This window comes from Oncorhynchus kisutch, linkage group LG23 (genome assembly GCF_002021735.2).
Source record: "Oncorhynchus kisutch isolate 150728-3 linkage group LG23, Okis_V2, whole genome shotgun sequence".
In the NCBI taxonomy this organism is placed as follows: Eukaryota; Metazoa; Chordata; class Actinopteri; order Salmoniformes; family Salmonidae; genus Oncorhynchus; species Oncorhynchus kisutch.
In genome coordinates this window covers 11,256,081-11,283,201 of record NC_034196.2, presented here as the reverse complement: position 1 = coordinate 11,283,201, position 27,121 = coordinate 11,256,081, and the positions used below count along the sequence as shown (strand labels likewise).

The window sequence follows — 27,121 nt, the reverse complement described above, 5'->3', positions numbered from 1 at the left end:
AAGCTGGATCCCTTCTAGTGTTAACCCCTCACACTGTGAAAGTAGGGACGTACTCGTAAAATTCTCCAAATGTATACGTGGTTATTCAGTTTTAGGTAGGAGACACATTTCCAGCTACCAAGAGATCTGAGCGAATTATGGGCCTGACAGAAACTAAAGCAAATATTGCCGAATGTCGGTTGTCATAAATGGCACTGTCCTCGAATCATGAAAATGTTGAATTTACAATGATTTGCAATAGATGGTGCAGAAATACCTTTTATTTCCGTATTCATTAAATACTACAGCCCCATATACTGTGGTTGGGATAGATAAAGAGGCAATGAGTGTGGAATTTCTCGCGATAATCCTTGTTGATTCCGGTCCGGTCGGTGTTGAATGATTCTGTAAAGATGGCGGTCAGCATCCGAGGCCGTCCGAGTCGAAGCATTCGGATGCGAGGTGAGACAATATATATTTCAGTCTGGACCAGAGATTAGCAACCCTCCAGAACACAAAGCGGAACTCTCATTGTACCTGTTAGTTGCTGTCTCCTTGCTAACCGTTAATGCTTGGTGTGTATGGTTTGCTTTGACAGGTCGGAATGACAGTGGGGAGGAAAATGTACCACTCGATCTCTCCAGAGGTGGGTGAATCAGATTGGAGCTTGGAGTCACCATCCCAGCATTGAATCGAAGCTAGCTAATTTATTAGTAGGATGCTGCTAGCTTGCTACTAAATGGCCGAACATGGTAACTCCCTTTATTTACATTTAATTAGTTAGCTACAATGCTAACTGTGTTGACAACCTGGCTAAGTAGCATAGCTAGCAGCAATTCAAAACATGATCATCACGACATTGTTGTTTTGATGCATGTTATGGTTTGGATATTAGCTAGTGTCATTCAATGTTTCTAGCTCACTGCATATGCAATTCAATGCTAATTCAATGCCATTGATTTTCTACTAGAGAAATGTGTCCAAGTCCCTTCCTTGATTTATTTGCAGAATAGGCCCTTATTGAAGCTAAACTCCAACACACTCCTACTTTATCATCATAATCCAAATGTTAAGGGCCTGTATTGTATTGTTTATGTTTTTCATCAGGGTAGAGTTTGTAAACAAATTATTTAGTTATTGTTTGAAATGATGTAGCTACTGCATAAAAAGTGACGTAGGCAGACTTTACCTCTAGTTTAGGATAGTAGCTCCCCTGTTTAACTGATGGATGTAACAGTAAGCCCCTAAAGGCATTTTCAAAAGTTAGTTGAATCATATTGCACCTTCAAAATGCCACAACTTTGATCAACAGTATGATGATATGGTAATACTGAGTGCTTTTTTTGGTCACTGAAGTGCAATGGGTTTTCACAGCAGAGCAGTTCCACCACAATTCAGCTAAATATACATGTTGGCATCTTAACTGTCCTCATTACAGGAACACTCTGTCCAAGTGATATCCCCAGATTTCCTCATGGACACACTGAACCCGAAGGAAGTCACTTGACTGAAGCATAGAATAGCACATTCGGACCATTGCCGAATAGTAATGTTTTACTGATTTATCGCATAAGATTTTATATTGCTCACTCGGGTGAAGAAATCCCAAATGCCCTGATCCCAAATGTGTTTCTATTTCCAGTTTAGTGTTCCGGTCCCACTCATTAATGAGGCTTAGTCATGCTGGTCTCTCCTGAACACAGTGTGTTCTGTTACTCTAACGCATTGGAACAGAGTTGTAAACCAGTGAGAGAACCTTTCAGTTCATTGTACCTGTTGATGTTTCCTTTCAGATCCTTCAGACAACCTTCGGGAAATCCTTCAGAATGTTGCCAAGCAACAAGGAGTCTCCAACATGCGCAAACTCGGTCACCTGAACAACTTCATAAAGGTTTGTGGTGCAGCATCTCAGCAGACATTAAGTGTATGTAACGTTTGATTTGTTATGTTTGAATGTGTTCTTTACGAGTATGTTTGTCTCCGTCTGTCACAGCTTCTCTGCAATGCAGGCCACTCAGAGGAGAAGCTTGGGTTTACACATGAAGAGATCGTCATCTGGTGATTCTTTCGAGAAATTAATCTTCAGTAGTGCTACGTATACAGTACCAGCTGTTTTTTCTTTCTTTGTTGTTGTTGTTGTTACTTTTACCCCTTTTTCTCCCCAATTTCGTGGTATCCAATTGGTAGTTACTGTCTTGTCTCATCGCTGCAACTCCCGTACGGACTCGGGAGCGGCGAAGGTCGAGAGCCGTGCATCCTCCGAAACACAACCCAACCAAGTCGCACTGCTTTTTGACACAATGCCCACTTAACCCCGGAAGCCAGCCGCACCAATGTGTCGGAGGAAACACTGTGCACCTGGCGACTGTGTCAGCGTGCATTGCGCCCGCCCGCCGCAGGAGTCGCTAGTGCGCGATGGGACAAGAGCATCCCTGCCGGCCCAACCGTCCCTAACCAGGACGACACTGGGCCAGTTGTGCACCGCCCCATGGGTCTCCTGGTCGTGGACGGCTGCAACAGAGCCTGGACTCAAACCAGGATCTCTAGTGGCACAGTTAGCACTGTGATGCAGTGCCTTAGACCACTGCACCACTCAGGAGGCCCCCTACCAGCTGATTTATTTTCTTTCTTTCTTTGACCTATATTTAACTAGGCAAGCCAGTTCAGACAAATTCTTATTTTCAATGACAGCCTATGTTGTTTTCAGTTCCACTATACAATGAATTTTCCATTATAATGAAGTCAAGTGCTGATTTGTTTGTTATTTCTTATTCTTCTCTCCCCCTCACACTTCCCATCCTGCCCCTTTTCTAGTCTCCGGTTAGCGCTGTTAAATGAGGCTAAGGAGGTGCGAGCTGCAGGGCTGAGGGCTCTACGCTACCTGATCAGAGACAGCGCTATTCTCCAGAAGGTCCTCCGTCTTCAGGTGGACTACCTGATCGCCAGGTGAGTGCTACATCTGAACAGTGTGTGTGTGACTTATCCCAATGTTGAGCCCACTTAACCTTTCAACCACTGAGTGACTGAGTATGTCCTTCTCCAGGTGCATAGACATCCAGCAAAGCAATGAGGTGGAAAGGACACAGGCTCTCAGGCTGGTGCGAAAGGTGAGACACCCCAACCTCTCCCAAACTAAATTAATTTCATGCATAGTGTACCATTCAGTAAGATTTCGAAGTACGACCAGTTATTTGAGTGATATTGCCAGAGAAGCTGGTGTTTGGAGGATATATTGGCACGGGTGTTGTTAGGCTCAAGATGAAATCAAGGATCGGCAAACCATGCTAATATATCCTCCAAACACCGGCTGTATATACATAAAAATGATGCTGATTCATGATTTCGACTGGCTGAGAAAAGCTGCCTGCCTGTCTCATCCTGACTCCCGACCCCTACACGTTCATTACTATGGGACAACTGGAGATCGAATTTCAATACTGAAACAATGTTGCAAATGTCAGAGAGAGCAAGGTTTATACAAATCTCCGCTGTTGAAAACGAAATGTTAGTCTAAAAGAAATGTGAGGTAATGTCTAGATGCTTTTTACAGTGCAGATCAAGTTTATAAATTGTCTGGCTGGGCTGATGAGACAGTGGATTGCGCAGTCAGATGGAACAGAGTAAATGGGCATTTCAACGTCATAGCTTTAGCCGGTGGTAACTTGTGGAATAGACACCGGCTGGAATGCGGTTTTAACCAATCAGCGTCCAGGATTAGAGCCACAATCTTTATACCATAGCATTGTTGAACTTGAATACTCATTTCTGATTGGCTTGAAGGGCATTCCAAAGCATGCATTATTTCCCTTTAACACACAGTATATTTGCACGGTACAATTGATTTTTACATGTTTGTTTGAGCTGCTTTTAAAAGTAGAAGTCGAATTGAAAACAGTATTGATATTGTTGAATTCGATTTTCATAATGGCGAGCTCGGGCTAATCAAGCAAGTCTGTTTGTTTGGTTACCACGGCAACTACTGTAGCTATCTAGTAAACTTTCTAGCTACTTCAGTGGATGTTGAGAACATTTCTCGAACGGTAAATAAACACATTTATAGTGGCATGTGTGAAATTATAGCCATGGTATGAAAGGGATAATCAACTCAGGGCTCTATACATTCTCTGGAAAAATAATTCCACTCCCCTACCACGTTGTGAAACACACCATTCAGGTCGTTCATTTTTTCCCATAGAACGTATAGCCCCTCGTTGATGATCCCTTACTTATTTAGTCAACATCTTTCTATCGCGTGAGTACTACTATGTGAGACTCTGAACTGTCCCCTCTCTGCTGCCCCCTACAGATGATCACAGTGAATGCACTGCTCTTCCCCTCGTCTGTCACCAACTCCCTTATTGCCGTGGGCAAAGATGGGCTACAGGAGCGAGACCGCATGGTGCGCGTCTGTATCGCCATCATCTGTGAACTTGGTGAGTGAGGCACCACACGTGCCCACACACGTATCTATTTGTGATCTTTTGGTTAAACCCTGTGTGATTCCTTTGTTCTGCAGCTGTGAAGAACCCTGTGGTGGTGGCTCAGAGGAGTGGTCTTAGCACCATTCTGAAGAACGTAATCGACTGTCAGCTGAGCCGCATCAACGAGGCACTCATCACTACCATCCTACACCTCCTCAACCACCCACACACACGCCAGTATGTGCGCTCAGATGTGGAGCTCGAGGTACTGACAATACACGCTCGAGCAGCATTCATTAATAGGAATTTGATTCATTTGATTATTTTCCTAATTGAATGTGATTTGAGTTTTTCTCGTTCTGTTTTTCTTCCAGCAAATCCTGGCCCCGTACACAGACTTTCACTACAGACACAATGCAGACACATCAGAGGGGCAACTCAAGTAAGTGTGGATTTTACATACAGTACCAGTCAAAAGTTTGGACACACCTACTCATTCAAGGGTTTTTCTTTATTTTACTATTTTCTACATTGTATAATAGTAGTGAAGACATGAAAAATATGAAATAACACATATGGAATGTAGTAACCAAAAAAGTATTTAACAAATCAAAATAGATTTGAGATTCTTCAAAGTAGCCACCCTTTGCCATGATGACAGCTTTGTACACTCTTGGCATTCTCTCAACCAGCTTCATGAGGAATGCTTTTCCAACAGTCTTGAAGGAGTTCCCACATATGCTGAGCACATGTTGGCTGATTTTCCTTCACTCTGCAGTCCAACTCATCCCAAACCATCTCAATTGGGTTGAGTTCAGGAGATTGTGGAGGCCAGGTCATCTGATACAGCACTCTCCTTCTTGGTCAAATAGCCCTCACACAGCCTGGAGGTGTGTGTTGGGTCATTGTCCTATTGAAAAACAAATGATAGGCCCACTAAGCACAAACCAGATGGGATGGCGTATCGCTACAGAATGCTGTGGTAGCCATGCTGGTTAAGTGTGCCTTGGATTCTAAATAAATCACAGACAGTGTCACCAGCAAAGCACCCTGACACCATCACACCTCTTCCTCCATGCTTCACGGTGGGACCACACATGCGGAGATCATCTGTTCACCTACTTTGAGTCTCACAAAGACACGGCGGTTGGAACCAAAAATGGCAAATTTGGACTCATCAGACCAAAGGACAAATTTCCACTAACGTCTAATGTCCATTGCTGATGTTTCTTGGTCCAAGCAAGTCTCTTATTATTGGTGTGCTTTACTAGTGGTTTCTTTGCAGCAATTTGACCATGTAGGCCTGATTCACACAGTCTCTTCTGAACAGTTGATTTTGAGATGTGTCTGTTACTTGAACTCTGTGAAGCATTTGTTTGGGCTACAATTTCTGAGGCTGGTAACTAATGAACTTATCCTCTTTTTATTTATTTGATTTAACCTTTATTTAACTAGACAAGTCAGTTAAGAACAAATTATTATTTACAATGACGACCTACCAAAATGCAGAACGGTCTACCGAAATGCAAAACATAAACTGGTTCAGTATGTCTCAATTGTTGAATCTTATGTTCATACAAATATTTACACATGTTAAGTTTTCTGAAAATAAACGCAGTTGACAGTGAGAGGACGTTTATTTTTTTGCTGAGTTTGTGTGTCCAAACTTTTGACTGGTGGTGTTTTTACTGTATCAATTGTTTTGGGGATGTTAATCATGCATTTTGATGTCCACACCAGGGAAGACAGGGAAGCTCGATTCCTGGCCAGTAAGATGTCCATAGTTGCTTCCTTTCGCTCCTGGTCAGGTAAACATTAATCCTTCATATTCAATAATCTATGAGTTTGAGTGTCTATATACCCTGATAGCTTTGATATATGTTAATAGTGATGTGGTATGAACGTGTTCTTACCTGACCCTGTGCTCTCTTTCTGTCTCAATCTCACCCCAGGCATCATTAACCTGTGCAAGACAGGCAACTCTGGAATCCAGTCTCTTATTGGCCTGCTCTGTATACCAAATGTGGAAGTAAGGGTAAGCATAGCATCAAATGGACATTATCAGCATGTGACAACTGAGGTCAAAAGGAATACAGTGTCCTCAAGTTTACCTCGAGATTGCTCTATGGTTGGGCTCAAAAACACATAACAATGTCACTCAGTTTAATGTAGGAATAATGTAGAGCACTCCCCTAAAAAATATGATTTTCCCACTCCTCATCTAAATGTTATACATTTTTAATTAGGGGATAATGGAGTCACTATTAGACTGTGTGTAAGTAAACATGGCTCCTCTCAATCTCCCACAGAAAGGCTTGTTAGAGGTGATGTATGATATATTCCGGCTCCCCATGCCTGTTGCGACCGCAGACTTTATTGAAGCACTTATCAGTGTGGGTGGGTACAATGTCACTGTTCACGTAAATAACCTCTAACCGTCTTATCATGCATCTCATGTACCATATATTATTGAGTCACAAGGTGTCCTTGTCTCTATACTGCCCCTGTAGACCCCAGTAGGTTCCAAGACAGTTGGAGGTTATCAGACGGCTTTGTGGCTTCTGAAGCCAAATGTATCCTTCCACATCGAGCTCGGTCAAGGTAAAAATATAAAAAAATCACTGAATTTCAACTCTCCTTTACACATGATTATGGGACACATTCTCTGCATAAACTCAGTGTTCTCTATCTGCCTCCTCAGGCCTGACCTAATGGATAACTACCTGGCTTTGGTACTGTCTGCCTTCATCAAGAGTGGACTTCTTGAGGTGTGGTCATCAATGTCAGAGGATCAATAAGTTTGTGTATATTCAACCAAATAGTGCTGTTGGATATCTGTCACTGTTACTACCTAAAGATCCCACACTCAAGCCACTGTTGCCTGTCTTGTAAAGCCTGTGTACCGCTCAACAGGGTCTGATTGAGGTTATCACAAGCACCGATGACAACAACGCTGTGAGAGCCATCATTCTACTGGGAGAACTGCTTCACATGGTAACTCAAGTCATTGTCCTCTAAGATGTTAACATTATGTGGGGTCAATGAACTGGACCAGAGGATATGCTCTAGCAGTTTTTGACACATTCGTTTTTAATAGGTTTTTTTTTTTGGTGTCAGTTTGTAATTTGTTTTTCATGGTTCTTGTAACTGTTTTATTTTTGTTCCCCCAGGCCAACACCATCCTCCCACACTCCCACAGCCACCACCTGCACTGCCTGCCCACACTCATCAACAAGGCTGCCTCTTTCGACATCGCCCAGGAGAAGAGATTGTGAGTTCACTATAGACAGGGACCGTTGTGAGGAATTTACTCTGTAGCAGACAGGAGCAAAGGCTGCATGACTATAGTTACATGAAACTTCCTACACTAATCTTCATTAAACAATGCATATGCTACAGGAGAGTCCCATAAAATACTTTGGATTTTGTGTTATTGACAATGGCACGACATCTATTGTCTTTTTTCAGACGGGCGAGTGCAGCGGTCAACTACCTGAAGCGCTTCCACGAGAAGAAGAAGAAAGGACCCAAACCCAACAGCCTGTACCTGGACCACATCATCCGCAAATCAAAGGCTTCACACTACTGTAGAGACCAGCACTTTAGACCACAGAGAGATATCTTTGTCATTAAGGTACATATCAAACCATGTCCCTGTGGTGCAACAAAAGCATCTGGGATTTGCTGTGGTGGTATTTGAAATGCTGTCCTTGTTTGCATTGCAGGACACTGAGGATGCTCTCATGATGAACCTGAGAGACAGCCACATCCTGAACCACAAAGAGAACCTGGACTGGAACTGGGTTCTCATCGCAACAATACTGAAGGTGAGTGGAGCAGGACTGCAATAAATCCAAACTTATTACGGTCTCTTTTTCAGTACTGTCTCTCTTCAATTTAAGAACATTTTTCATGTTGCCTTTACCCATCTGCAGTGGCCCAACGTTAACCTGCGGAGCAATAAAGATGAACAAATACACAAGTAAGTAACATTACAACCACTTTTTTCACCAAACCAAAGGTAACATGAAGGAATGTGCTTGTGGTGTTTGACTCTTTTGTTGCCTTTCCTCTCTGTCTGATGCTGGGCTTCTCTCTCTGTCTGTCTGATGCTGGGCTTCTCTCTCTGTCTGTCTGATGCTGGGCTTCTCTCTCTGTCTGTCTGATGCTGGGCTTCTCTCTCTGTCTGTCTGATGCTGGGCTTCTCTCTCTGACTGACTGACGCTGGGCTTCTCTCTCTCTCTGACTGACGTTGGCTTCTCTCTCTCTCTGACTGACTGACGCTGGGCTTCTCTCTCTGTCTGTGACTGACTGACGCTGGGCTTCTCTCTCTGTCTGTGACTGACTGACGGTGGGCTTCTCTCTCTGTCTGTGACTGACTGATGCTGGGCTTCTCTCTCTGCAGGTTTGTGCGCAGGCTGCTGTTCTTCTATAAGCCCAGCAGTAAGCTGTATGCCAGCCTGGAGCTGGACCACAGCAAAGCCAGGCAGCTCACTGTGGTGGGATGCCAGTTCATTGAGTTCCTCCTGGAGTCTGACGAGGTGAGAGGGTTTACTATGAGGTAAAACTCTAATAGACTACTGATATTTACAAACAGCAGTAGAGAATTTCACTATGCAGGGCTATTAATGAACAATAAAAAAACCAGTTTTAAACAACTTCTGATTGTAAACTGTTTTGATAATCAAATAATTACATGACCTTACTTTGACCTCTCTCACCATGTCCAACATTACCTGAACATTACGTTTCTGTGTGTCAGGATGGGCAGGTGTACCTGGAGGACCTGGTGAAGGACATAGTCCAATGGCTCTCCTCTTCCTCGGGGCTCAAGCCCGACCGCAGTCTGCAGAGCAACGGGCTGCTCACCACCCTCAGCCAGCACTACTTCCTGTTCCTGGGCACTCTTTCCTCACACCCGCACGGCGTCAAGATGCTGGAGAAGTGCAGTGTCTTCCAGTGGTCAGTCTCTCAATGTCCATTGAGTGTGTTATTTATTTATTTATTTTTCAAACCAGTTTCTTTCGGGTGTTTCCAGGTGTTTTTTATTTTTTTCTTTCTTGGGAGATCCCTTGTACCTACAACAGGCCCATTTTTAGAGGTGCCTGGTGTCTTTGTAAGCTACTGCAGAGCATTTGCTTTGTCCCCTTTCACTCTCACTCTCACTTCATCTTCACTCAAGTCACTGTGTTGTTGTGCGTATGGTACTTGAGCAATGCATTGACCCTGTGCTCTCCGACTAGCCTGTTGAACATCTGTACACTGAAGAATCAGGACCACCTGCTGAAGCTCACTGTGTCCACACTGGACTACAGCCGTGACGGGCTGTCCAGGGTCATCCTGTCCAAGATCCTCACCGCTGCCACTGACGTAAGAACACCACCTCCTGCACTGAGAACGCACAGATGTAATTCACACAATAATTGATCCATCTTGGTTTCATAGAGAGGGAGGAGGAGCTTGCACAAGTTTTTGGAAAGAAACGACCTGTATTTCATTTGTTTATTGTGATGTGCAATTTGGTTTGTTGTGCTTTAAACGGAGCGTATGTGTTAGGGTTTCAGAATGACAGTAACTCAGTAACTCTGTAGTAGTTCACGAGTAACCTCGTTGAAAGTGGCAAACCGACACGTTAGAATCTTTGTCAAAAACAATTTAACATCAAAGGAGTGCCGTTGATTTTACGGTCTGCACATGCACAGTATGGAGTGAGATGACCGTTGCACCCGACGACATGTTTCTACTCGTGAGCTTAGCTAGCCAACGTCGCCATGACATGTGCTACAAGGGTGATAGGGGGTGATTTCTATTGACTAAAACTGCTTCTTCAATCTTCATACTGTCTTTGTCTCTAGCCTGTCCTCTTCTACCGTCTGTTTGTGTACCACAGAACTGCAGGCTGTATGCCACTAAACACCTGCGGGTGCTGCTGCGTGCCAACGTGGAGTTCTTCAGTAATTGGGGCATCGAGCTCCTGGTCACCCAGCTCCACGACCGCAACAAGACCATCTCTATGGAGGCGCTGGACATACTGGATGAGGCCTGCGAGGACAAGGTGAGGAATGAGGCGCCTGAGTTTTTGTTGCGGTGTCTTGCTATGTCATCCCTGGTCACTGCTGTACCTTACGGTCTGTAATTTAGTTTAATCCAGTAGTTTTTGACTCCGGTTGTGTAATAGCTGAGATGTATTTTATTTTCCTCCAGGCAAACCTCCATGCTCTGATCCAGATGAAGCCAGCTCTCACACACCTGGGGGACAAGGGTGTCCTGCTGCTGCTACGGTAAGCTGCTGGGAGAAAACTCCGCTCTTCTTTGTAGTCTGTATTAGGTCCTTTTGTCTCTAACCTCTGTCATTTTTATCTCCAGGTTCTTGTCCATTCCAAAGGGCTTCTCCTACCTCAATGAGAGGGGCTACGTCACCAAGCAGCTAGAGAAATGGCAGAAGGTACATTCATACTCAAGCAAACAATGTAATAAATTATGAGTTGCATCTTTTGGCTGTCGCATGAGCGCATAAAAAAAACTGGTTGAGTTTTTATGTCATCGTATGTTTTGTAGGAGTATAACCTGAAATATGTGGACATGATAGAGGAGCAGCTGAACGAGGCTCTCACCACGTACCGTAAACCTGTCGACGGAGACAACTATGTACGTCGAAGCAACCAAAGGTTACAGAGGCCAAATGTTTATCTTCCTGTGCATCTGTATAGCCAGCTTGTCCATGACAAGACAGGCTGCCATCTACTGGAAGTCCAGGTAACTGCAGCTAGTTGAACCACCCACTATTACACTGGTCAAGTAGCAATTAGGCCTACAGGCATAATGCATTTATACCATTTTCGTTTGTTACTTTCTCTTTAGAATGTGGTTCCTGACCTAAGCTACACTGTTCGCTCCCCAATGCTGGACAAGTGGGAGGGCATTAAACAGCTTAAGGCAGCACTTTGGGCCTTGGTCAGTATAATTAAGAATGACTAACTACCACATCTATTCTAATTCGAGGAGTTTCCCAATTATGTGCCAATTATTGACATGATTCACCCATGAAATCGTTTTCCTAATAACATGAGAATTAATGTTGTTTGTTTCCAGGGTAACATAGGGTCGTCAAACTGGGGGTTGAACCTCCTGCAAGAGGAAGGGGTGATCCCTGACATAGTGGTTCTGGCTCTGCACTGTGAGGTTCTCTCCGTCAGAGGGTAAGACGTATTAATGTTTGAAACTCTCATATCGAAGGTGCTTCTAGTGAAGCAACATGCTTGTGCCTTCCCATAAGATCACTCTATCTCTGTCCAGGACCTTTCTGTAATGTCTGACTCTGTGTAGGACGTGTCTGTACGTGTTGGGGCTGATCTCGAAGACGCGTCAGGGCTGTGACATGCTGAAGCAGCACGGCTGGGACGCTGTGAGACATAGCCGCCGGACGTTGTGGCCCGTTGTCCCTGATGACATGGAGCCCCAGCCCAACCCCCCGAGCCTGCTGTCCTCTGTCCCCTCCAGCCTCAGCCTCGCCTCTGACTCCACCAGCTCCATGCACAACAGTGAGAGTGACTCCACACAACCCAGTAAGTCTCTAGTCGTCATTGTGCAACTAGTTATAATTTATTTTTAACTGGTACAGTATCTCCAACTGTTTACCCCAAACTACCAAGTACATTTGATTTAAAATCTATATCCTTATTATTTTAATAAATACTTTCTTAACACTTTTTTTCTTAACTGCATTGTTGGTTAACGGCTTGGAAGCGTTTCACACTAAGGCCTACCCCTGTTATATTCGGTGCATGTGACAAAAACAATTTGATTTGATTAACCGTGAAAGGTCACTTCCAGGTATGTACATCATGGACGATGAGAGGCTGGAGAACTGTGACCTGTCGGACGATCCTCCTATGTACATGAGACCCAAGTATAAAGACCGCAGCCCCTTCAACCTCCTGGCCTCCAGCCGCTTCCGCAACCGCCTCCTCCACTCCCTGTCGCTATCTGGGAAGAAGCTCCGCAGCAACAGCGACCCCAAGGGCATTCCCAGGGGCCGCGGAGGAGGGGTAGAGGGGGAACAGGGGCGCAAACGCACCGTCACCGAGCCCAGCTACACCTTTGGATCTTCAGACGTCTTCCCAATCTATAATGACGGCCACCTGCCCAAAAGCCCCTCTGTCAACCTAGAAACTTCCTTTTTGGGCAGCAAGGCATCTGAGAACCGGGGCAGCACCCCCAGCTTTGGGGAGGGGGAGGGGAGGTTGCCAGGTCGGTCAGTGGGGGTAGGAGGGTCAGGGGTGGGTGAGAACCAGAGAGAACAGGCTAACCGGGAGCGCCTGGCCGGGTATGGCCCGTCCGGAGGAGGCGGGGGGACTCAGTTTAAATCGCGCAGTCAGAGCTTCAACACGGACACGACCACCAGCGGCATCAGCTCTATGAGCTCCAGCCCCTCCAGGGAGACCCTGCCCTCCACCATCGACACAGACGGTGTCAGCATCAACAGTGTGATCAGCGCCCAAACCATCCAGACCCTGACCTCCCTCACCCCCCAGCCCCACACCGCCCACCTCTCCTCCCTGTCCAAATCCAGCTCTGCCTCCCTGGTGCCCCCCGGCTCCTCCCACACCCTTCCTCGCCGCGCCCAGTCCCTCAAGTCGCCCTCGTTGACCACCCTGAGCGGCCTAACGGACTGCAGCCTCATGTACTCCAACTCCCGGGACGCGCTGGGCTACGCCACGCTGAAGTACGCAAGTTGTCGTGACACATACGCCAGTCAGCGTGATGCACTGGGCTACGCTACGCTGAAGAGGCTTCAGCAGCAGAGGATCCACTCATCCCTGTCCCACAGCGAGGCTCTGGCTTCCCCAGCCAAAGACATGCTCTTCACCAATACCATCAACATGAAGACTGGCAGCCTGGACTCCAGACTCACCCCAAGGAGGTAACAGACACGCACATACACATAAATCAGGGATGCAAACTAGTCACCTTTTGGCGAAATTTGAAGTTTTGAATCCAAAATAAGTGACCTAAGTGATTCATGTAGATCCGATGAGAAAAGTTTGGACGGGGGGAGGTTTGGATCACTACTGGCTGTAAGAGAACGAGTGATGCGCGCTTGGAGCAATACTGGCTGCTGTATCCAAGGCTCAACCAGTCGTTTCCATAACAACAGAATGCAGCGCAGTATGCGACTGAAGAAAGAAGAGACAACCAACTTACTAGTTACAGAATCAGCTCACAATCTCTGGAAAGGCAGCTTGCCAGTTACAGCAGCGATAACGAAGAGGTAACGTTAGGTCAGGAGCCTGACCACGGAGACGGGGGTGAGAAGGTGCTGAAGCGTACTTCATGAGCTGTAGCCGAAAAACTACTGGCATTTCGAAAGTTTGAAGTGAGGGAGAAAGTGTGATGGAACAAGTATTACCATTGTTAGGTATCTTCTTAGCTGGATCGAATTCTCAGTAGCTAGCCAGAGAAATGTTGAGCAACATTAGCCAACTTATCTGATCAAGTAATTGAATAAGTAATTAAAGTCTGACAGCTAACATTAGCCAGCTAACGTTACAACATCAGATGAGCTAACATTAGTAACCTAACCAATTCGCTATAATATTAACTGGTATGCGACTCCTTGACGTTCCTTAAGTTATAACGCGTTAGTTGCTTACTGGACCCTGGCAATCTGTGTGAAATGCTAACTAACTAACCACCATCTGTTAAAACTAGCGGCACCCCTCGACAACATTCCGCAGAAAAGGCAGCGCGCGAAATTCAATTATTATTATTTTTTATACATTAACAAGTGCAATACACCAAATGAAAGAAACTTCTTGTTAATCTACCCATCGTGTACGATTTCAAAAAGGCTTTACAGCGAAAGCACAACATATGATTATGTTAGGTCAGAGCCAAGTCACAAAAACACACACGGCCATTTTTCCAGCCAAAGAGAGTCACAAAAAGCAGAAATATAGATCAAATTAATCACTAGCCTTTGATGATCTTCGACAGATGACACTCATAGGACACAATACATGTATGTTTTGTTCGATAAAGTGTATATTTATATCCATAAATCTCAGTTTACATTGGCGTTTAGTTCAGTAATCTTTTGCTTCCAAAACATCCGGTGTTTTGCAGAGAGCCACATCAATTTAGAGAAATGCTCATAATAAGCATTGATAAAAGATACAAGTGTTATTCGCAGAATTAAAGAGATACTTCTCCTTAATGCAACAACTGTCAGATTTTTTTATTTTTATTTACGGAAAAATCAAACCATGCAATAATCTGAGTACGGCGCTCAAACAACAAATCAAGCCAAACAGATATCCGCCATGTTGGAGTCAACCGAAGTCAGAAATAGCATTATAAATATTCACTTACCTTTGATGATCTTCATCAGAATGCACTCCCAGGAATCCCAGTTCCACAATAAATGTTTGATTTGTACGATAAAGTTCATCTTTATGTCCAAATACCTCCTTTTTGTTAGAGCATTCAGGCCAGTAATTCATGACGCACGATCACTATGAGCAGACGAAAAGTCAAAAAGTTCCGTTACAGTCCGTAGAAACATGTCAAACGAAGTATAGAATCAATCTTTAGGATGTTTTTAACATCAATCTTCAAAAATGTTCCAACCTGAGAATTCCTTTGTCTTCAGAAATGCAATGGAACTCAAGCTAACTCTCATGTGAACGCGCGTCATGAGCTCATGGCACTCTGCCAAACCACTGACTCAAAGAGCCCTCATTCCCCCCTCCTTCACAGTAGAAGCATCAAACAAGGTTCTAAAGACTGTTGACATCTTGTGGAAGCCTTAGGAAGTGCAATTTGACCCCATAGACACTGTATTCGATAGGTCAAGAGTTGAAAAACTACAAACCTCAGATTTCCCACTTCCTGGTTGGATTTTTTCTCAGGTTTTTGCCTGACGTATAAGTTCTGTTATACTCAGTGACATCATTTAAACAGTTTTAGAAACTTCAGAGTGTTTTCTATCCAAATCTACTAATACTATGCATATATTAGCAACTGGGATGGAGTAGCAGGCAGTTTACTCTGGACACACTTTTCATCCAAACGTGAAAATGCTGCCCCCTATCCCAAACAGGTTTTAACAAATCTTTCCCCTCTACGGTATGTGGTTAATTTTCCGAATGAGAGAATTAGGTGAAAACAAGCAACTCCTCATTTAACAAGTGGATTCAGGAATTAAGTGTAGCTGGAGCTGGACCTGGCTTAAGCTGGATGCCACTATAGAGGTGAAAGGAACACCACACACGTTCCCTCTTTTACACTTTTGCTGGCACATTGTAGAACAGATGTTCACAGACAGAAAGTGTACAATGTAATAATGTGCACTGTAGCCCAAATATATTGTTTTTGTTGTGTTGAACTTGACAGTTACACGTGTGTGTGAGGGAGGGGAAAATATACTTTTTTTTACTCAGTGAACATTATTTTTGCACACATGTAGCCTTGTGCCCTTGATTGATGTCTATAGTGGCCACGATAACAGCAAAAATAGAATGCCTGTTTGTTTCATTCTATTTCTACTTTAAGATGTATTTTTTCCAATATAAGTGCAATATTTACAGTTTAAGTCAGAAGTTTACATACACCTTAGCCAAATACATTTAAACTCAGTTTTTCACCATTTCTGACATTTAATCCTAGTAAAAATTCCTAGTCTTAGGTCAGTTAGGATCACCGCTTTATTTTAAGAATGTGAAATGTCAGAATAATAGTAAAGTGATTTATTTAAGCGTTTATTTCTTTCATCACATTCCCAGTGGGTCAGAAGTTTACATACACTCAATTAGTATTTGGTAGCATTGCCTTTAAATTGTTTAACTTCGGTCAAACGTTTTGGGTAGCCTTCCACAAGCTTCCCACAATAAGTTGGGTGAATTTTGACCCATTCCTCCTGAGAGAGCTGGTGTAACTTGGCTGATTTCTTTTGATTTTCCCATGATGTCAAGCAAAGAGGCACTGAGTTTGAAGGTATGCCTTGAAATACATCCACAGTTACACCCCCAATTGACTCAAATGATGTCAATTAGGCTATCAGAAGCTTCTAAAGCCATTACAAAAACAGTTTAAAGGCACAGTCAACTTAGTCTATGTAAACTTCTGACCCACTGGAACTGTGATACAGTGAAATATTATATATATATATAAACAATTGTTGGAAAAATGGCTTGTGTCATGCACAAAGTAGATGTCCTAAACGACTTGCCAAAACTATAGTTTGTTAACAAGAAATTTGTGGTGGTTGAAAAACGTGTTGTAATGACTCCAACCTAAGTGTATGCCAACTTCCGACTTCAACTGCGTTCACAAGCGTTCTATTATAAAGGCTGTCATGGCTAACTGCAATATTACTGTATTGTTTTTTTTCTCAAGACTTGAGTCTAGGCAACAAATAACATTGGATTTCTTCTTTACATTATTTTGCCTTTGAGTTAGGTTCATATTAACCACTTTTTATTTTACACACAGAAACTGATCATGTAGATCATATTCTTTGTTGTTTAATTAGTTAACCTGCATTTCCCCCTAGCAGGGATTCTTTTGCATGTTTCAGTGTATTTAAAAAACAAAACAATTTAAGTGTCACCTTTTTGGGCCCTCAGCAGTTTGCATCCCTGATACATACACCTACACACATTCAAACATATGCCTCCAGTCACTCAGTCCCCCTCGACTTGTCCACACACACACTCCCCTAGGAACTATGTTCCTAGAATCTCCCACGACTAATACTATTTTCTTGGAAATACTCCCGTCTCCCTCATGACAAGATCAACAGTTTGACCTCTGCTCTGGCTTGAATGAATGTTCCAATTACTTTTGGAATTTGCTGAAATGTACCAGGAACTTTGTTGAAACCAAAACATTGAGTAATTCCACTTGTAACTATTACAACATTTTTTTGTCGTCCACTTCCTCAGTAGACTTATCATCCCATCACCGGGATCATGTTCTTAAACAACAGTATCTGAATCATGTTAAACAACTGTATCTGATGACAGATCTTCGGTAAAGTCGTGTCTCTTCAGCCCTCAGCAGCCCTCCCTCAATGGGAGTAACATGCTGTTTGTGTGCTGTTTCTGATGGTCCCTTTTTCAGTAGGTGCTCAGTAAAAAGGTTTGGCTGTTTGGGTCACGGTGGGCCAGCTGGGTCCAGTCGCAGGCCTGTCAGAGCCCTCCTTCCACGGTGCGTGGACAGACATCTTAACAGGCGCTAGCTCACCCCTCCCTCCCTCCCTCTCCCCCTCCTCTATTGGATGTTCCTTATTTGACACCATAGAGGAGGCGCTAAGCTGCAACACCCCCGTCCCCCACGTCCACCCTTGGCATCAACGTTATTGTGCCCCTTCTATGGTAGCAAAATTCCAGTAACTTCTCCAAAATTCACAGCTTTTCCAGAAATCCTGTTGTTTTTGAGTTTGAGTTTATATTATTTTTACAGGGACAGTGCACATTAATCAACGTTTCAGTAAAAGTGCCGGTTTTAGCCAGCCGGCTAATTTTCAACCGCAGTCCCTGGGCATGTTATTAAAAACAATTACAATATAGACAATAGCAACGTAGGACAAGCAAGACATAGCATACAGCCATAGCAACATAGGACAAGCAAGACATAGCATACAGACATAGCAACATAGAACACAAAGCAGCAAGACAAAATTAATTAAAGCAACAAAGTGTTTCCACACCTCACAAGCTACAGACAACAGACAACATGGAAAGCGGCAACATTTTGTGGAAGTTACAGAAATGTTGTAACCCTAGGCCCTTCTGAGCCCTGCTGTGGTCATTTGAGTCGACGTGACTCCACTGTTCCTACATCCTAAATGTTCATCTATATTATGGTGTGGGAGGTCTAGCCCTCCTTTTTTCCTGACCCATGTCCCTGACTGAGGCAACCAACTGCTGATTGCATGTAGAAAGTCGAGTCAAACCTACCTCATGTTTGCATTGTTCTATAAGTACAGGCTTGTCTCTTTTACTCAGTATTGATCTCTCTTTCTCCCCACCCCATCACACTACCTGCCCTGCCTCCTAACTCACTGTATCTCTCTCCATCTCTAGGTTCCTGAAGGCTCTGAGTTTTGCCTCTCTGGATAAGGAGGATCTGCTGAGCCCCATCAGCCAGACCACTCTGCAGCGGTCCTCCTCAGTGAGATCCATGGTGTCCAGTGCCACCTATGGCAGCTCTGATGACTTCATCGGCCTGGCTCTGCCCGTGGACATCAACAACATGTTCCAGGTAGTGACCATCGTTTGACCCCTCTCTCTGAACCCAGACGCACTGAGCCCTCTGGCCCACTCCACTCCCCATCTCATCCCACTCTGCCCCCTGACCTATCAATTTGTGCTCTAAATATTTTACCAAAGAAATTGAGGTTGTTTATATATTTAAGGATAAAGCTGTGAGTGTTGCTAACTGTAGCTTCATTTGTTCTTTTAGATAAAAGAAACACCATATTTCCTGAAGAGAACCAGTCCGCCCTCTGAGGACAGATCTGCCAAATTCTTCTCTGGAGACTCCGATGGTAAGAAATACCCCAGGGTCAACACAATCCTTCAGTAAGGATTTGTATAGCACAGAGCTTAGCCCGGGGGGGGGGGGGGGGTCATGGCTCTGCTTGAGATAAGAGGCCCGCTCAGGACCAACAGGCTTGAATAAAAAGAGGTAAATGTATGATCGTGTGTGTGTGCTCCTACCCCCAGGTCCCAGCCCTCACTCCCGGCATGCTGTGCTCCGCTCCCAGCTGAGCATCACAGAGCTGATGGGGGTGAGCCGTGCAGAGCAGCAGCAGCTACTGGGCTCAGAGGAGACTGGTCTACAGGAACACAACGATGACAACTGCCTCTACTGCACTGGGTTGACTGTGCTTGGCTTCAGCGCATCCAACAGCCACCCAGGTCAGCTGCAGATACATTATATTTATACTGAACAAAAATGTCAACACAACATGTAAAGTGTTGCTCCCATGTTTCATGAGCTGAAATAAGTTCCCAGAAATGTTCCATACGCACTCTACAAGCTTATTTCTCTCAAATCTTGTGCACAAATTTGTTTACATACCTGTTAGTGAGCATTTCTCCTTTGCCAAGATAATCGATCCGCCTGACAGGTGTGGCATATCAAGAAGCTGATTAAACAGCATGAACATTACACAGGTGCCCTTTATGCTGGGGACATTAAAAGGCTACTCTAAAATGTGCAGTTTTGTCACACCACACAATGCCGCAGATGCACTTGGCATGCACAATGAACACAATTGCAATTTATCGATGACAATTTGAATGTAGAGAAAGGCTGTGATGAGTTCCTGAGGCCCATTGTTTTGTTTTTTTGGGGGGGAGGAGTACCAACAGATGCATATCTGTATTCCCAGTCTTGTGAAAACCATAGATTAGGGCTTATTGAAATACATTTATTTGACTTATTTCCTCATATGAACTGTAACTCAGAAAAATAATTGAAGTTGTATGTTGCGTTTTATATTTTTGTTCAGCGTGTACATAGAACATTGTGCTGTTTTATCGATTCTTTTTACTTTACATTATATTAGCAGTCTGCGACCAATAAACAACTTAATTGAATTCTCCTTTCTCCCTCAGACTTGACGGAGGACCACCCTTTCTCAGAGTGGTGCAGTCCGCCTGTGCAGAATCACCTGGAGGTCATGGCCCAAACCAAAGTGTCAGGGGTGTCTGGGTGCAGTGATGTTATGTCCCAGGGCTCCCCAGGAAGCACCCGTAGCACTGAACTGGTTTTGGGTAAGTGTTTAAAAATATATATTTTCTCTCATACAATGCTTTTCTCACAAGCGAAAGGTTATTTTGTTTGTTGAAGAGGAATGGACTAAACCTCCTGGCTATCTGTGGTCTCTCTCTCCCCTCAGGAGTGAAGTCCATCCCAGAGGATGCGCCAGCCGGCAGGGTTCTCCTCAGGAAGGAGGTCCTGCGTCTGGTGGTCAACCTCAGCTCCTCTGTTGGGACCAAAGGCCACGAGACTAACCTGCTAACGTAAGACACACACACATTCCTTTCACAACACACACTCAAACCGAGGTTGATATCCCTGTTTCTTTTGTCTTGACAGGATCAAGGAGAAGTTCCCCTATGCATTCGATGACATTTGTCTCTACTCTGAGGTGTCCTACCTGCTGGCCCACTGCATGTTTCGTCTGTCGGCACGCCGCTTCATCCAGGAGCTCTTCCAGGACGTGCCATTTATCCCGGTAAACGCACACATTCATAACAATACATGTTGACTGACTTCTATTGACCTCTGTCTCTTCCTCAGATGTACAAAGAGGCAGAGAGCATCCTCTCCATGCCGCCAAAGAACGGATCGACTGACCCTCCTGCTGAGCCTTGAGTCATCCTCTGTCTTCCCTTCCCTCTTGCAGCCAGTCAAACCCTGAGTCACACCGCCCCAGTCAAAACCTGAGTCACCACTACTGATCTACTAGTCACACCCCCCCTCAGTCAAACATAGTCACCACTACTGCTCTTCCAGTCACATACCCCTCCCCCTTAACTTTCAGTCAAACCCCACCCCCGACTTGAGTCAACACTAACCACTGAACCACCCCCACATCCTCCCTTAATTCTCCATACCAGAGTGTGTCCTCCTAGGATTTAGACACAAATGGAGAGAGGAGAAACTAGAGGGAAGAAATATGTTCTTCCTATTGACTTTAAGATCTGATGGATGGATAACACAGGATGAACAAACACATGTTTTATCTGACCAAATGAGCAAGCTGTGAGCTTTAAAAAAATAAAAACAAAATAAAAAAAAGTGTAAAATAATTTAAAGCTCATATTTGGAAATTCATCACCAACTGAACTTGGACCACAATCAAATCCAAAATGGCATAATACAAAAATGCAGAACGGTCCATCATTTCTGAGGGCTTCCTCAGTTTTTCTAAGTATATGACTGCAGCCCAACCACTTATATGAAATAACTTAACATGTTGTTTTTTAGCTCAGCTTCTCCCAAAGTGGATCCACTGACTTTGACTAAAACACTGAAGAGGACGGGTTCCTCTGCATGACACTAAAACCTCTCCGCATCTGGAGAGATCTGGAGACCATGACATTGTGAATATCCATATGTCTATTTATTGTGCCAGAACAAAGAACAGTGAAGGAGAATAGTGCTGAAAAGTATTTTGGTATTGCTCTATTGAATGACTGCAGATACAGGTAGGCTAGATGATCAGTCACTGATGCAGTTTGGTTGTTGTATGTTTTGTTGACATGTGCTGAAGAGGAAACATTCCTCTTGCTGGATGTTGTTGTTGTTTGTCTATGTTTTTAAGCATTCATGCCAAGAAATGAACAACTACATGTAGGAGTGAAATCTACCAAATGATTGCCATTGAACATCAGTCTGTGTGTTTCAGCACAGAGGAGTTATTTACGCTCAGTTATTGAACTGATGTTTGAAAGCAAGGCTGCATGCATTATTGTTTATTACCTAGCTAAACCCTAAAGTAAAAGCACAGGGTTAGGACATTAGATTTGGTTCTCGTCAAGGTGAAAGAAGACACATGTATGTGACTATACGGTAGTGTTGATGTAGTCATTTTATCACATGCTAGACTGCTCCTTTTTCTGCCGTGAAAATCCCTAGAGCATGGTCCAGGACAACAGTCACTACTTGATGGCCAAGGAGAAATTCTGCTTCAGTATTGGGCAGAAGTAATTTGCCATTCCAGTCAGTTGCCATTCCTTGGGAGATGCTGTCTGCTTGTCCTCATTCCGGTAAAACTGGAGAATAATGAAACTGGAGCAAACATCTTAAAGTGGAGAGCAGGGCCTGCCTGAACATGTGCAATAACAACACTCGTTTAATTTGAAAACTCTTCCAATGACAGCCACTTCCATTATCCAGAAATCTATCTACATGTTTGTGAAATTATGATGGTTTAAAACATTTCAATATGGGATTGTACTGGTGTTTTTTGCTATGCAAGATGAGTAATGGGGTGTAATGTACTTTTTCAGCTTTTCTAACATTTGTTTAGGCAGATGAAATGACATGCTCTGGAATGCTCTGACATGAGACAATACTTTTTTTACTTGTAATATAAATTAAAAGTAAATCATTCTGGCCCTAATTATAGCTGAATTAATTGATGAATAGGTTGTGAAAAAGATAAGCAACCAATGTTAAGGCCACAATCTACCTATGCCTGTTGTAGAGAGAAGAGCCTGTCAAAAGCACCTGCTTGGTTTTTAGAGTGCTGAGGTTGAGCTTGGGTGGTTTGGGAATTAGATGTTGTTTAGTAACTGTTTTAAAGAAATGGTGGTTACCATTGTGTTCATTTCCAACCTGCCTTGAACATTTACTTTGACTGACGATGCTACTTCTATTGCTGCACTGTTTGTGCTGGTTCATTCAACAACAACATGCACTTATGACTGACTCAATGGAAATGTTTAGTCCTACTGTTTATGATGGCCTTGGTTAGTTAAGTGATGAAGTGGTTAGAGAAATGGACTGGTGAAAAGAGGATTTGGGTGCAGTTCAATTGCACTGAGCAATCAACATTCCTCTGTATAAATGCATTGTGTTGAAAACACAAGTCCTCTGCAAGTGGAGAATTCTATAGTTGCAGTACAATGTGCATGTTTGATCACTACTCTAAATTAAAAAGAAATGGGGCCATTTTAATTTAGCAGATTCCTCTATTCCTTCGTAGATCTTCCTTTTGTATTCAACTAACTGCAAATTCTAAATAAATAAAATGTTACATTTCATAGCAGGTTTTAACATTATACTGATGTTTCAGATAGATGTTGAATAAGGTCAGTTATTTGGGAACATAGTTGTACAAGTTCTGTTATGGACCAAAAAGCCAAACTGACTTAACTAGTTGGAATTGTTCTCTAGCAATTGTAACAAGAAGTAACAACCTCAAATATTTAACTGCCATGTGCATTGAGACATTTGAAAAAATGTGCCCCTTGTTCTTAATGTGTTGTAAATTGACTTATTCTGAGCTTCTCTAAAGCACTGTATGGAGATCTGAAAACAAATCCTTTTATATACCTGTACTGTTTAGGAACAAAGAGACAAAGATAAATGTTTTCTCTTGAGGAAAGATATAACACTTAAGAAGCTGTATGACTTTTTTTTGACCAATTTGTGGTTTCTATGTTTTTGGCATTATATGGGCCATTAGAATAAATCTTAATAAAGGGATGCATATTGATAATAAAAACAGACATCAACTGCTCACTTATGTCACTATTTTTGTGTATATGTGTCTTTATGATGGATTGTCCAAAAACAGTATTCAATCCAAAACCATAAACTAGTTTTCCATCCAATTGGTGAGATTTTCATGCAAATATTGAAAGATTGCATCATTAATAACAAGAAGCAATAAAACCGCCCTTCTTTAGACTAGTTGAGTATCTGGAGCATCAGCATTTGTGGGTTCGATTACAGGCTCAAAATGGACAGAAACAAAGCCTTTCTTCTGAAACTCGTCAGTCTATTCTTATTCTGTGAAATGAAGGCTATTCCATGCGAGAAATTTCCAAGAAACTGAAGATCTCGTACAACGCTGTGTAATACTCCCTTCACAGAACAACACAAACTGGCTCTAACCTGAATAGAAAGAGTGGTAGGCCCCCGGTGCACAACTGTGTAAAGGGGACAGGTACATTAGAGTATCACGTTAAAGAAACGGACGCCTCACAAGTCCTTAACTGGCAGCTTCATTAAATAGTACCCGCAAAACACCAGTCTCAACGTCAACAGTGAAGATGCGACTCCGGGATGCTGGCATTCTAGTCAGAGTTCCTCTGTCTAGTGTCTATTCTTTTGCCCATCTTAATCTTAAACTTCAAACAGGAAGCTCACACCACAAGGCATACAGTAATATCAGTGACATAGCTATTTGTGTTTTGATGTTAAGCTTATAAAATGTAAAAATTCTGTAATTGTGTCACGCTTTACCAACCGTAGCTAGCTAAAATAGGACAGTGGTGAAAATAGGACAAAGTGGGACATTCTTCTAGGCTTTTCCAAAGAAGGAAGGATATCCAGTTTACATTAGGGACCACCTGTATGTATGATAGGCAGGACTCTGGTTCTTGTAGTACTGTTATCCTGTTAATTTTTGGACATAAATGGCACCTAGCAGAACTATAGCAAGGTGAATTCAGGAAAAAAAGAGGGACACTGCATTTCCGTCTTCTGTAACCTCTTTCGGGGTATCCAACATAGTACAACACATGATACATTTCTGAAATCCTCAAGAGCTTTCATAATCACACAAAATATAATTGGGGTAAAATAAAAACTACAATACCTTGAGAAATTATTCACACCCCTCAACTTACCATTTTGTTGTGTTACAGACTGAATTTAACACACAACACCCCATAATGTCAGAGGAATTATGTTTCTCGAACTTGTAAAAATGAATAATGTAAAGCTGAAATGTATTGAGTCAATAAGTATTCAACCCATTTATGGCATGCCTAAATAAGTTCAGGAGTAAAATGTGCTTAACAAGTTATAAGTTGCATGGACTGTGTGCAATATTTTCTCACAATTTTTAATGACTGCCTCATCTCTGTACCCCACACATACAATTGTTTGTGAGGTCCCTCAGGGAGATTTTACAATGCCTAGCACATAAGGGCACCTATTGGTAGTAAAACACATACCTTCAATATCTCTTTGAGCATGGGTTAGTTATTAATGACACTTTGGATGGTGTATCAAAGCACCCAATCACTACAAAAAGATACAGGCGTCCTTCCTAACTTAGTTGCCGGAGAGGAAGGAAACCGCTGAGTGATTTCACCATGTGGCCAATGGTGACCTTAAAAACAGTTTGAGTTTAATGGCTGTGATAGGAGAAAACTGAGGATGGTTCAACATTGTAGTTACTCCACAATACTAACCTAATAAATAACATGCATCCTGTTTGCAACAAGGCACTATAGTAGACTTTTGTTTGACTTCAATGCAGCTTTTGACATGATCTATCATGCAGGTACAGGACGGCAGGCAGGCTCAGGTTTGTAATCAGGTCAGAGTCAGGCAGGTACATGACGGCAGGCAGGCTCGGGGTCAGGGCAGGCAGGATGGTCAGAACCGGGAAAAACTCGGAAACAGAACTTAACAGGAACACGGGAAGGCACGCTGGTAAGACAAGACGAACTGGCAACAGACAAAAAACAGGTATAATGGGGATAAACAAGGGATAATGGGGCCAGATGTGCAACACCTGGAGGGGGTGGAGACAAGCACAAAGACAGGTGAAACAGATCAGGGTGTGACAGTATCATAGTCTGCTGATGGAAAAACATATGCGGCATTGCACCCCCCTGCTCTATTTAATGGAAGCCTCCAACAATCCAGGTAGAATCAGGAATTCCCCAGGGCAGCTGTCTAGGCCCCTTTTTCAAACTTTGCTAATGACATGCCTTGGCTTTGAGTAAAGCCAGTGTGTATGTATGTATGTGGATGATTTAACACTATACACATCAGCTACTACAGCGAATTAAATCCCTGCAACACTTAAAAGTATTTAGGACAAACTGCAGCTCTAAAACTGAAAGCATTGTATTTGGGGAAAAAATCCTTCACTAACCCTAAACCTCAACTAAATATTGTACAATGCACACACAGTCATCCCTAATGCCTCTGGCCTGGCGGACTCACTAAACATAAATGCATCTTTTGGAAATAATCTGAGTGTTGGAATGGGCCCCTGGATATCCGTAAATTTTTAAAACAAGACAATGCTGCTGTCTGTTTGCTTAATCTAATTCATTTTAAGTGATTTACATTTTTGACACTTAAGTATATTTAAAACCAAATACTTTTACTCAAGTAGTATTTTACTGGCTGACATTCACATAAATAAATCTATACTTTTACTCAAGACAATTGGGTACTTTTTCCCCACAACAGTGTTTTGACTGATTTCATGTCAATGATAATATTGCTCAAATTCACTAGCTAACCAACTGTAATGATCTATTTGAGAGAAAAGTGGTCAATGTATTTGTTTTCTATAAACATTGAAGAAATATAGCTTACGTGTTGTCAAAATCCTAAGCAGTGGTGTGTATTTATGGATGCCAACGGAAGCCAGGCGTCCCCAATTATTGGACCAATAAAAAAAGATACAATTTCATCTGTGTTCATAATTTTCCATCAATTCGCAAGTGGCTGAACCTCACTGGAGAAATCATTGAGCGAGGAAACAGTGCCCCTCTGTCTCAGTATGTGTAGCCCATGTATCTGACGCTTCTTCAACCAAAAGAGTATAACATTTTACCGCCATAGCGTATGATTGATGTCAGCAAGAATTTGGCCTTCCTTCATAATTTGTTTTTGCCAATCAGCGATGTGCTGAGCTCAACTGTGGGTTGTCCTGGTGCAGCAAAATGTCATTTTCTGAAATAAATGTCTGTTTCTGGTCAGCTTATGTTGATGTCCTGCAGTAGCTAGCTTGCTAAATCAACCTCTTTCCTAAGCCATGGATTGAGATTTGGCCTTAATTCTCTGTACAGGCCTGTGATGACGTCAATTCTGATCTGAACCATAAATGCATATGTTGTGCCACTGACCTGAAATGATTAAAGTTCCATATGTAACCTAGTAGGCTCACATTAACTAGTTCATTGTAGCCCATGCGAGGAACTTAGGCTACCTCGCTAAAATGC

At 43.1% G+C, this 27,121-nt stretch overlaps 1 protein-coding gene across 2 annotated transcripts; it reads left to right on the top strand.

The window, feature by feature from the left end:
- The first annotated feature begins 93 nt into the window (after positions 1-93).
- Positions 94-23,678, top strand: LOC109868084 (rapamycin-insensitive companion of mTOR). 2 transcript variants are annotated; one of them, XM_020457508.2, is made up of 37 exons: positions 94-441; positions 578-625; positions 1,773-1,870; positions 1,973-2,037; positions 2,794-2,925; positions 3,023-3,086; positions 4,286-4,412; positions 4,496-4,665; positions 4,775-4,842; positions 6,141-6,208; positions 6,353-6,435; positions 6,710-6,797; positions 6,911-7,001; positions 7,102-7,168; positions 7,314-7,394; positions 7,571-7,671; positions 7,869-8,034; positions 8,126-8,227; positions 8,336-8,382; positions 8,806-8,941; positions 9,163-9,362; positions 9,644-9,770; positions 10,291-10,455; positions 10,605-10,681; positions 10,767-10,845; positions 10,959-11,156; positions 11,262-11,354; positions 11,493-11,599; positions 11,727-11,965; positions 12,234-13,323; positions 18,488-18,665; positions 18,867-18,951; positions 19,130-19,324; positions 20,027-20,185; positions 20,311-20,434; positions 20,511-20,649; positions 20,715-23,678. In XM_020457508.2, the coding sequence occupies exons 1-37, from the start codon at positions 393-395 to the stop codon at positions 20,787-20,789; spliced, it is 5,181 nt and encodes a 1,726-aa protein (XP_020313097.1). In that variant the 5' UTR covers positions 94-392; the 3' UTR covers positions 20,790-23,678. The 2 variants fall into 2 exon arrangements, with proteins under 2 accessions (XP_020313097.1, XP_031658379.1); XM_031802519.1 differs by lacking the exon at positions 94-441 and having other exon boundaries at positions 623-731.
- The last annotated feature ends 3,443 nt before the right edge of the window (positions 23,679-27,121 follow it).